Below are 12,594 nucleotides of genomic sequence, written 5' to 3'. Positions count from 1 at the left end.
CAGACTTAAATATGAGCACTCCCTGCCGTGAGTTATAGGCCATGGGCATCAGCGGCTGCTAAACCACATTGTCCCTGGCCTTTTATTAATCCGCCTGCTGCCAACAACCTGCGACTGTTCCCTTTACTCAGTTGCTGAAGCAATGATCATTTGTCAGTTTAACATGGCCCCTGTTGGTGAACAAAACTGTAAATCTGGATCACAAGAGTTGGCTTCTGTGGAAACGAGGCAGTTCATTGGAATGGATTCTCTTGCTTTCCCTTTGCAGTCTTCAGCCAGCGATTAGCACTTGTCTAATTGCAAGCATCAGAGGCAGCAATCACATCCACCTTGGGGACAGCCAAGGACTAAAGGAACATCATGATACCATCCCAATTAGGCAGGCAGAAGCGTACTGAGAAGCTTTCTTGGGTCTCCAGCAAACAACATCGCAACTGTTACCCTCCAGATGAAACCACTTTGTTGAACCACAACGTTTGAACTCAAAGTGACTCAACTATCCATTCTCAATGTGTCAAAGAGGCAGTACACACAACCTTCTCCCAGAGACTCTGTTGATTGGGCCAGCAACAGAGAAAGAGAGGGAAAGAGAAAGGGAGAAAGAGAGAGAAAGAGGGAGAGGGAGAAAAAGAGGGGGGAAGGAGGAAGGGAGAGGGGGAGGGGGAGAGGAGGGGGAGGGGAGCAAAAGAAAGAGAAACAAAGGGAGGAAGGGGAGGGGAGAGAGGGAGGAGAACGGGAAGAATGGAGGGGGAGGGGGAGAGGGGGAGGGGAGGGAAAGGAGAGAAGGGGAAGGAGAGAGAAAGAGAGGGGGAGGGGAGGGAGAGAGAAAGAAAGAGAAAGAGATAATAGTTTGTTGCAGGCACAATTAATACACCACTGCTGTCAAAATCTAATATAAGAAGTTACTACATAATAAGAACGAGAGCCCAGTAAGAACAAGTGGCATCCTAGCCAACTCCAGTCCTTCTCAGTGCAACATTGGAGACTGGGAGTTGCATTGTTCATCTGTTAGTTAGCAAAGAACCCATCCACATGATGGATTGTACGGCCTGAACTCTTCACATCTTTCCCTTGATCTCTGACTTCTCTCTCTGTCTCCCCCTCTCCTGACAATACAAGCAGATCTGATATTGCCTTGGCAAGGTGAGTTGTCTCAGCCCTTTGATGCAGTCTGTGTTCAGGCAGCTAAGCTAGCGCCGAAGATCCAGAATTCCAATTTAGGTACAAGAGGATGCTGCACGGCATTTGTCCATCTAGCCTTGGATCACCAACTCGGACTGGCAGCTGTCCTCCAGGGTCATAGGCAGAGCTCTTTCCCATCACCTACTACCTGCTCCTTTTAACTGGAGGCGCCAGGAATCAAACCTGGTATCTTCTGCATGCAAAGCAGGTGCACTGCCACTCACCTATGGCCCCTCCCCAATTTGGATATCCATTAGCCATACTTAGTAAAGTGCATTAAGAATTGTCGAGATGCCTTGGGCTTCAGAACAACCCCTTATTAGTGCAAATCACTGATGTGATTTTGGCATCTTTCCATGGAAACAGACCTGTGGGTCGGCTGCACTTGCTAGGATCAATGTGCGAATTGCTGTTGCCTTAGGCTTTTTTGCTTCCTGAAGGTCTCAGCTGCAAGCACCTAAAATAAAACCACATTCCCGAGCCTCTTTTCATTAAGCTGCATCTAACAGGCAGCTTTGCACATTGCTGATTGCATGTCTTTAGTAGTAAACTGGAAGAGAAGAAAGCAGTATCAGAGAGACAGAGAGAGAGAGAGAGATCTATGATTGCTGGGAGTTTGAACTATAATCCTTCATGCTGTAATCCCCTGGACAAAAGTGGATGCTGCCCCATAAACAAACCATAACCATTCTCATTTTAATATAGTTGGAAAGTGTTGAACAACTGCTCTTCCCGATATAGGACAGTTCTCTGAAAAGCCATGATGGCAATGAAAGTTCCTACCTGCACACTTTGTCCTGCTGATGAGGGGAGGCCCGGGTTTGCCAGTTCCTCCGTCCCCTGGCCGGGTGAGCAGGACACTGATTTCATATTCTGTGTCAGGATCCAGGTGCCACAACTTGTAGGTTTGCATGTTCACGGCGTGCACTTCTGACCACGGTCCAGAGGTCATACGGTACTCAATTTCCTTCCTGACAATCGGACCATCCCCAATGATGGAGTTGGTGTTCAGCTGGATGATCAAGTATGTCGATCCTGCTCTCAGCAGCTGGGGAGGTGCAATGGGTGTGGGGGGCTCTGTTAAAAAAAATAGACAAGCAGTTGGTGGGGCAGACCTTGCTACCAATTTCAGGTGGTGATGCCGACAAAGATGGGCTTATATGGAAGGGATGCTAGGTTTGTGCTGGAAGAGCAGGAAGGTCAGAAATGGTGGGGGTCTCCTCTGGTACTTCTACTGATAAATTCCATTACTGGTCAGTTTCATTACTGGTCAATTGCTAGTTCTACAGCAGGAAAGTCAGAAACAACAGGAGTCTCCTCTGGCAGTTCTACTGATCAATTTCATTACTGGTCAATTGCTAGTTCTTACAGCAGGACAGTCAGAAACAGAGGTGTCTCCTCTGCTAGTTCTATTGATCAATTGCATTATAGGTACTTTGTTTTTAATTTGTACATTTATTGTTAGTACGGGGTGGTGGGGGGTGGCTATGATTACTCTTCCATCAGGTGTTATTTTATTTTATTATGATAGATTGTTCTGTTATAAAATCACCCTAAGGTGGAAAGGTAGCCTAAAACCTCTGAAGGACACAGCCACCAAGCCAAATCAAACTGAGATCAGGGTATCTGTATATGAAGACTCTGATTCCCAGTAGCAATAAATGGGGACAGATTGTGGGTACTACCCCCCAAAATCTTGGCTGCCTTCCCATATCATCTCATTCTAAGCAAAATTGAAGCAGCACAAAACCCTTCCAACACTCCTTCCCCTGCCCTCACATCCACCCTTCAGCAGCGTCAGAGCACAGATGGTACACTTAAGGTACTGTGGATGGTTTCATAGTAAGGAATACTCAGCTGCACCTGAGAACTGAGCAAACGATGTGCAAAAAAAGCACTAGCCTTGCCTTTCATTCCTCTCTTCCAATTGTGTGTGCGTGCAAAAACCATCCATCCCAGAGTTTGGGAGGGCTCCATTGCTATATGTAAGCAAGTAGGAGCCGAGATGCCAGATCTCCACACCTGTCTGTTCCCTTTCTCCCAACTTTGGTTCGGTGGAAAACCAACACCTGCCACTGAGTCAGTTTTTTTTAAAATCCTTCCCTGGGATTTAACATTCCAGTTGTCCCAGCATAATCCCCAACACCCATCAATATGTACCTTTCACAATCAGCTCTGCGAAATTGGAGACGCCGGAGCCCCTGCCAGACTGCGTGACACAGCGGTAAAAATCCTGGTCTCCCTTAGAAACCTTGTCCAGCTGAAAAGAAGCCAGGAATCTCCGGTGGCTGATGTGTTTCACGGAGGCGGCTGGCACGATCATTCCATTTTGCCTCTGCCATCCAGAAAGCAAAGTGTAAATATAGATGACCTCGGATTCCCTTGTTTCACTTGTGGGGTTCGTCTCTCTTTGGCTCTCCCAGACTGCCCCCCCCCTTTCCTCCACTTGCCTTTCAAGCTTTCCTAATGGGAACACAGTGCTGTCCATTTTAGCAAATTTAACCTAGGTCTGAACCACATTTTCATGGGTGAACATTTTCGAAATGAAAAAAGGAGCATTTGTTGCAGGAGGTTTGAAAAATGTTCTTCATAAACCCTAAAAAGTTTTTGTGTCTCCTTGTCCCACTCTTAGCAGATCAGGGAGCCAGTATACCAATGTCGTAATACATCGTAGCCAAGCAGATTGGGTCATGTGACCATATCACAAAGCCTATCCAGACTGAGGGCAATGCTTCCCATCCACACTCTGAATGGGTGTATATTGTCGCCTTGTTTTTCAGCCTCCACCAAACCATCACCAAAACAGGGGATGTCTTTCACTGGGGTGAGGTTGAAGTTTATAATGAAACATGTCTTGCCCTGCTTTTGGTTCAGCCCTCTTCCTTCACTCACTCACATTTTGCAACATGCTGACCATCTTCCCCTTCCCCCCAAAAGGGAAATGAAACCCCATATTATTACAAAGCAGGAATAGAATGTTTATCTATTTGGGCAATGACATAAATTGAACATGGAGTCAAAGGGTGTTTGAACAAGTAAAATTAAAACGCTAGGGGTCATCCCATGAAGCTGATTGGTGGGAGATCCAGGACAAATAAGAGGAAGAACTTCTTCACACAGCACATAGTTAAATTATGAAACTCACTACCACAAGATGTAGTGATGGCCACCAATTTGGATGCCTTGAAAAGGGGGTTGGATAAATTCGTAGAGGCAAAGGCTATCCATGGCTACTAGCCCTGATGGTTGTGTGCGATCTCCAATATTCGAGGCAGTAAGCCTGTGTGCACCGGTTGCTGGGGAACATGGGTGGGAGGGTGCTATTGTGTCCTGCTTTGTTGGTCCCTGGATGACAGCTGGTTGGCCACTGTGTGAACAATGTGCTGGACTAGATGGGCCCTTGGTCTGATCCAGCATCAGGGCACTTCTTATGTTCTTATGTCTTCCCCTCATACAAGGAACATTTCCACAAGCCTAAAATAGATTGTTTGGACTTCAGGATGTGCAAGAAGGACGTTGACAGCACATCAACCGTTCTTGACTCCCAGCTGAAAGATGGTCAACTCATAGTCTACGGGGAGAAGGTTGCCAGCAATGGATGTCAGGATAGAAACCCCATCCTTGCCTACTTTAAATTCCCTCCCAATACACCAGCCTTCCCCAACCTGATTCCCTCCAGATGAGTTAGACTACAACTAACAGCATGCCCCATCCAGCACCATTTTCTATTTCAGTCATTATTTCAACTAATGCCGATAATAATAATAATAATAATAATAATAATAATAACAACAACAATGAACAACATCGTCATTTCTATGCCACCCAATAGCTGAGTCATTCACAACAATTCATAAAATAATAAAATACAATAAAAATACAGCATAAAATATAGCATAAAGATTCATATACTTTTTAAAATAAAAATTAGACAGCTAAAAACGATTACAATGAAATACTAATCCTGTTGAGATAGCTGCCATAAATACCCCCTTCATATGCCAATAAATGCCTGGGAATAGAGGGCAGTTGTAATCTGGCACCGAAAAGATGGCAGTGTTGGCCGGACCCACACAGCAGGAGCCCACAGGACAGAGAAATGTGCAGGGTAACCACAAAGAGAAAACATGATCACCTTCAACCCCACCTACCTGCATAAGGAACCTCTCAGCTTCGGAAGCTTTGCCAGCAGCCACACACTGGAAAGTGGCATTCTGCCCAGCATTCACCTCCACATCACCCAGGCGAGAAAAATGAGGGGCTTTGGCTGCCAGAATACAGAGAGAGAGAAGAAATAATACACACTTACTTCCCTGAAACTGAATTTCCTTCTCCCTCACCCACACCAACATAACATACCTTAATGGGTAAGTGAATCTATACTCTGTCATAACCTCATTGTTTCTCAGCCTCGGTCTTCTTCTGTTATATGGGCACAGTGATCCTAGCAGACTTTACTGTAGGGTTGAGATTAAATGGCTATTCCATATTCACCTCCTGTTTTGCAGGTGATGAAAATGGTGTAGGGAAATACAGAGCTTTATCACACCAGCGTTTATACTGTGTGCAATCACTGCGAATTGCGTGCAAAGGACTCCGAAGTTTTCCAGTTTATAATCTGCTTTTATTGGGAAGTACTCTGAAGTTTTCCAGTTTATAATCTGCTTTGACTGTGAAGTACTCCCGTGCATCCTGCTTTAATTGTGCTATAAAGCCCAAAGACACAACCTATTTTGCTACTAGTTTTGGAGCTAATCATTTGTTGTTTTCCAAGCAGCCACTGGGGGCACAGGAGCAGGATTTGATATATTTAAAGAAAAATTAAACAAATGCTTATGTCTGTGTAAGTTTTAAAGATAAAGACATCAAAATTGGCACAGTTATAGATATTAAGGAGAGCTTTAAGCATACCAAATTTGAATCAGATTGGGTCATCCATTGATTTTTTATGATTTTTTTACATTTCCCTCCTTAAACCCTTTTCCTGGCATGCAAAGGATCTTAGGAGTGCTGCAGCCCAGGGTGTGTTTTAGCTAGCAACAACAAAGACAGCTTAGCACTGTAGGGATAATTCGAGGAAAACAGGTATGTGGGATGAAGCTAAGGCGTAATGGGGGTTACAAGGAATATATCAAAGGTTCGGGGATATCACTAGAGATGTATGGGGTTTGTAAAATCTACTCCATCTGCAATTCATGGATTGTCAGGTGCCTTTCATTCCAGCAGATTTTTTCCCCAATTTCCCCAATTTGTGTAAATTTGGACCAGAGTAAATTCACACCAGAAGAAATTTGCACTGAATACTTGAAAGGTTGTCACACAGAGGAGGGCCAGGATCTCTTCTCGATCATCCCAAAGTGCAGGACATAGAATAATGGGCTCAAGTTACAGGAAGCCAGATTCTGGCTGGATATCAGGAAAAACTTCCTGTTAGAGCAGTACAACAATGGAACCAATGATCTAGGATGGTCGTGGCTCTCCCACACAAGAGGCATTCAAGAGGCACCTGGACAGCCATCTGCCAGGTATGCTTTAAGGTAGATTCCTACATTGAGCAGGGGGTTGGACTCAATGGACTTATATGCCCCTTCCATCTCTGCTATTCTATGATTCTATGGTGCAAATGTGCAAATCCCCCTAAAATGCATATTTCCATGCTTTAGCCTGTGGAGGAAAGGCACAGATTTGGCCAGTGGTTTTTATTTTATTTTACATATTTTTCTACAACTAATTTTTTGTAAAATTCTAGAAAAAAAAATTAAAACAAAAAGTAGTCTGCAAGTCTACGGAATCTATGTAACAGGAAAAGCTGGTCCATGATGAATCCATGGGCCAAATTCATTGCAGATTTCTCTGACATCCCTAGGTATCACTGATAGTGGCTATTTATTTATTTATTTATTTATTTATTACATTTATATACCACCCTGTAGCTGAAGCTCTCTGGGCGGTTTACAAAAGTTAAAAACAGTAAACATTAAAAAAAAAGTATACAAAATTTAAAACCATCAAAAACATAAAGACAACAGTATAAAAACAACAGTATCCATTTAAAAACAATAGTTCTGGGGTCCGTTAAAAAACAAACTTAGTGTTGTTAAATGCTGTTAAATGCCTGGGAGAAGAGAAAAGTCTTGACCTGGCGCCTGAAAGCTAATAGTGTTGGCTCCAGGCGAGCCTCATTGGGGAGATCATTCCACAGTCAGGGAGCCACCACTGAGAAGGCCCTCTCCCTTGTTGCCATCCTCTGAGCTTCCCTCGGAGTAGGCACTTGGAGGAAGACCTTAGATGTTGAGTGCAGTGTACGGGTAGGTTCATGTTGGGAGAGGCATTCCATCAGGTATTGTGGTCCCAAGCCGGGGGGAGGGGGGGCTACCAAAAGCTTCCACCACAGGTGGCAGAAAAAGTGAATGAAAGTCACTGCAACTAGCATGTCTAATATTAAGCTCCTTCGTAAATCTTCAGAAAAATATATCCCTCCATATAGCAGCACTCAAATTAGCCCTCCCTTCCCAAATTTTGAGCTGAAAGTTCAAAATTCGAATCCTCAAATAGGATATCTAAAGTACTTCAAAGTTATAATGATTCTCATAAATAAGTACTGAGCATTATCACACAGAATTATATTCTATTTTGCAATTAAGTGAAAATACAGGTAACAAAAGAAGAACACATAGGAATCCAACGAGATCACTAATTAAAGAAAAAAAGAAATTAAAATAAAGCTCACTAACTATTGAGAGAGTTTGGATGTATAAGTTTATGTTCATGAACTTGTCAGAAAGAAATACAACTGCATTTGATTGGAATGTGATTAGAAGTTTACAAAAGAGAGAGAAAAATAGACCCATGGTGCCATAACTTCCTTTTAAAAATTAGAATTTCTTGCTTATTGTAATTGCCAAATAAGTTTGCACATAATCATGGTCTCCCAAATTTTATCATTCCAGTGCGATTTAGAAAGTTGCTTGGGAGACTTCCAGCTAAGTCCTAAGACAGGATTTGACTGCTGTACACAATTGCTAAAGATCTTTGTGCAGGAATTCAGGGTCATTAAGTTCAAAATGATGATGCAGCATAGCTTTAGGAACGACCTGTGGTCTAACACGGAGAAATTCCTGACACTAATTAGCAATCGTGTTCTAAAACTCCCATCAGCAATTAGCACTGAGCAGTACATAGTCTTGATAGCTGTTAATAGTCTTACCCACCATGGTGTGATTTTTGAGTGATTTGTAAACTGAAACGAAATTCTCATACATTCCTCTATTCCACCCTTCCACTGCCTTTGCTGGGACATCTACGTGTTGCCCATTTCCTAGCAGACGTTTATTAATATTGTTGGTGGCCAGATAACACCAGTTGATTAAAAGAATGTGCACTTGGTAGCAACCTGTGGCAGGCCAGTGGCCTCCGTCAGGATAGAAATGATGATTACTGTGCATCAATACTTACAACAGGGATAATTCAAGAGAAGAATGTCATCCAATCCTAGGTAGCCTCGTCGTTCAGTAGAGATCACAGCTTCAAACAGGACCTGAGGAGGAGCCAGAAGAGTGTCATGTCAGGGCATTCTAATATTTATTTATTTTATTTTATTTCTTGCATTTATATCGCACCTTTTTTCCTCCTTAAGGGACCCAAGGTGGTGTGCATAATCCTCTTCCTCTCCTTTTTATCCTCACAACAACCGCCCAGAGAGCTTCGGCTATTGGGCGGTATAAAAATGTAATAATTAAATAAATACATAAATAAACAACAACCCTGTGAAGTAGGATGGGCTGAGAGTCTTTGACTGGCCGAAAGTCACCCAGTGAGCTTCCATGGCTGAGTGGGGACTAGAACCTGGATCTCCTGAGACCCAATCCAACATCCTATCCACTACACCACACTGGCTATTGGATAGGGGCGGAGTCAGATGAAGCCATCTGGCACACTCAAACATATATTTATTTCCTAGTGAACAGACCTGGTGTTGCACAGGTTCAAGTAGTCCTTAATCTGATACAACAAAGGCTTCAAGCAAAGTTAAAGCATACCTGAGCATCTGTCAGGGATGCTTTAAGGTGGATTCCTGCATTGAGCAGGGGGTTGGACTCGATGGCCTTATAAGCCCCTTCCAACTCTACTATTCTATGATTCTATGCAGCTGTGGGAACTGTGCACACAGTGCACAAGCAGTGTGAGTAAAGCCATGCCCCTGACATGAGGTATCCCTACAGATTCCACTTCATTCCCCAAATGGGCTGTCAAAGAACAGGCAAAGAAGTAACTGTACAAGCTGCTTAGCTATTCCCCTCTGGATTCAAACTATGTCAACTGCAAAGCTATGTGCCACTTCAGGAGGTCTTCCACCTAGTGACTGAAGGTGGTACCGAATGCTTCAAACACAGAGGCACATTTAAATTAATTACTGTTATTTTAAAACCAAATAACACTGAAGTTCACATCCTTTGAGGGCCCTTAGTATGCAACCCAACTTTCAGGTGTCTAGGTTGCATGACGGACAGATACAAATCATTATTATTATTATTATTATTATTATTATTATTATTATTATTAATTTAGAATATTTTCAGGCTGGCCTAAATGGCAAAAGCCCCGTCAAGATAATAAAATTCAACACAATCATGAAACAAAATACAATCAATAGACACCAGCAATAAGAATGAACATTGGACTGTTACTTTTGGGGGGCATGGGGAGCACACTGTGTGTGTGTGTGCGTGTGCATGTGCGTGTGCGTGCGTGCGTGCGTGCGTGCTCTCCTGCAAACCTCCTATGTTTGTCATGTCTGCTGATACCTCCTCTTTTACATATGGGGGTGTCATTTTGGCTGCATAAGCAATGGCACTCATACCTGAACATTGGAAATAGAGAGAATGGTGATTCTCCATAGCATGACTCTGGAGGCATCTCCAAGGCCCCCTGTGTTGAATCAGAACTGTCAGTCATCTATCCTCTACATTTGTGGTGTTCTGCCTTTGTTCTCTTGCTCCCTTTTTCACACGTATGTATCCGTCTCTTGCTCACCCTCTTTTTGTTACCTTCCCTGATGCACTGCCACGTCTCTCTATCACAGTCCTTTTATTCAGCATCCCAAGAGCGTGAAGACCCCATAGGCATGTACAAGGGGTGTGCAGGGTGTGCCCAGGTACATCCTAATGTCTCAAGCGATAATATCTCTCTGCTGGAAGCCATATTTCAAAGAGGCCAGGAAGAGGGCCCACAAAGGCTAATATCGCCTCGTAAGACCCCCCTCTGGCCAGTGTCACCACAAAACCCCACCAGTGCTGGGTCTTGAGAAGTGTCTCCTCATTCGCTCCCCCTTCACCTGCAACAGCTGTCCCCTGGTCAGGCACGCTGAGTACCGAGTAGGGCCTCAGAATCTACAGTGTTTAATAAATGAATGAATAAAAATAATGTCCTTTATGACTGAGTATTCAATAAATGTTCACCTTAAATAAATAAATAAATAAATAAATACAATTCCCTGGGTGCACATCCTAATGAAATGTGCTGTGCATGCCTATGGAAGATCCAGTGCCAATCTCCCACTAGCTTTTCCCTAGAAAGGCAATTCTGGGCTCACCTGATATTCATTGGGCCAAAACATGCTGACAGCTAGCTCAACTTGGTGCCACTGCCGTCCGTGGGAGCCAGAGACGTTCCACACCATGCTGCCCAGAGGGCCTCCGTTCACCTTCACATAGACGTTCAGAGTTCCGGGGCTGTGGCCATCACGGCTGTACATGAAGTAACTGAACTGGAGGCAGTGGGTGTCATTCTCACTCAGCGTCTGGAAGAGGATATGCGCTTTCTGCCCCTGAGCATGCTGGGAGGAATTGACCATCAGGTAGGAGCCTACAAAGGAGAGAGGGGGGGTGAACACAGATTCAACCGTGCACTGCTGAATATGAATAGAGACCTTGCCTTGAGTCTTGCCTGCTTGAACCCTGCTTGGAAGGACAAGCTTTTCACACAGATCCACAATAACGCTACTTATTTCCCTCGACTCTCATGATACACCCCCTTACACAGAATCAGGCAGACTTTGAGCTTGTAGGAACTATTTTGTATTTATGTTAATAAATTAATGTATTAATGAATGAATTGTCCTATCGCCAAAGTTCCCAATCCAATATACATAATAAAAACAAAAACAATAAAACCTGTGATAAAACACATTCAAATTATTATTATTATTATTATTATTATTATTATTATTATTATTATTATTCCTATTCTAAGTCTTGTTATAGTTTTTAATGCAGCACCAGTAATTTAAAATAATTTAAAAAGAAGAAATAAATATCGAAGCAGCTAAAGCAAGGGGAAAGACTGTTTTTAAAAACACACCCACAGAATTAAACATAACATTAAAAACAAAACAAAGTTAAACATTCTCTTCAAAGGCCTGGCAGAATCAAAAGGTTTTTGCCTGTTCCCAAAGAGTCGACAAAGAAGATGTCAAATGGACCTCTCTAGGGAGGGGATTTCACAATCTGGGAGCCACCACAGAAAAGGCCCACTCACAAGTAGCCACCACCCACTTGAAGCAGAGCCGCACACAATGATCTCGAGACATATGGGAAGAGGCAGGAATTTTTCAGTTGAACCCCAAGGTCAACCAACCAGAGCCAGGTACAAAAGAGCAGTTCAGGAAGGTGGGGATAGAATTGAGAAACAAGGCTGCTTCTGAGCATATGCTCAGCAAAGGCATACATGAATATGTATGCTACCAACTGTCTCTGCAGAGGCCACCAGTGTGGGAGGAAGCAGCAGCCAGGCACCTCTCCACCGTGCCTGGGTCCAGGTCCAGCTGAGAGCCCCCTCCCTCCTGCTGTCAACTGTAACTGCTGAACTTTGCAACAAAGATTGTAGTGCCTGAATTTGCTTTCCTTTCCCCCCTCCTCCTCCTCCCTCCCAATCCCTTTTCCTTTTGTGTCATGTCTTTTAGATTGTAAGCCTGTGGGCAGGGACTGTCAAGAAATACTTTTGTAAGCCGCCGTGAGAGCCTTTTTTGGCTGAATGGCGGCATAAAAATCCTTAAATAAATAAATAAATAAATAAATAGATACATTTTTTAGCACCAGAACTGAAGCTCACCACAAATCATTCCACACACAATTCTACTTCGATTCCTCCCTCCCCAAACTTTCTTAGGGAGGGGGTAATAGCACTCTGACCTTAGTCCCTGGGAGTCCAAGTTCTCCACCCCTCCCTCCCCCCTTGCAGCTAGTGCAAAGAGAACTGCACGTGCTGCCTCTCAGAGGTTGCAAATACCACCTCGGAGGGAAAGTTAAGGGGGTGTTCCTATGGGCAGGGAGGCCAAGGGGATTGGGCAGGCCAGCTCACAAGGAATCCTCAGACCTCCCCAGCCTCCTTCCCTCCCCCTCCCTGACACCACAG

At 43.9% G+C, this 12,594-nt stretch overlaps 1 protein-coding gene across 8 annotated transcripts in view; it reads right to left on the bottom strand.

Annotated features, from left to right (window-relative positions):
• The window catches only part of PTPRU (protein tyrosine phosphatase receptor type U), a 410,313-nt gene that overhangs the window by 197,557 nt on the left and 200,162 nt on the right, over window positions 1–12,594 (bottom strand). For all 8 annotated transcript variants that reach the window (XM_063139805.1, XM_063139806.1, XM_063139808.1 and 5 more), the window contains exons 3-7: window positions 10,775–11,046; window positions 8,638–8,719; window positions 5,334–5,449; window positions 3,343–3,517; window positions 1,966–2,259 (exon numbers count right to left, since the gene is read on the bottom strand). In XM_063139805.1, the coding sequence (XP_062995875.1) occupies window positions 1,966–2,259; window positions 3,343–3,517; window positions 5,334–5,449; window positions 8,638–8,719; window positions 10,775–11,046 (939 nt within the window). The remainder of the gene's footprint in view (window positions 1–1,965; window positions 2,260–3,342; window positions 3,518–5,333; window positions 5,450–8,637; window positions 8,720–10,774; window positions 11,047–12,594) is intronic.

This window comes from Elgaria multicarinata, chromosome 13, assembly GCF_023053635.1.
Source record: "Elgaria multicarinata webbii isolate HBS135686 ecotype San Diego chromosome 13, rElgMul1.1.pri, whole genome shotgun sequence".
In the NCBI taxonomy this organism is placed as follows: Eukaryota; Metazoa; Chordata; class Lepidosauria; order Squamata; family Anguidae; genus Elgaria; species Elgaria multicarinata.
This window is presented reverse-complemented; position numbering and strand designations above follow the sequence as displayed.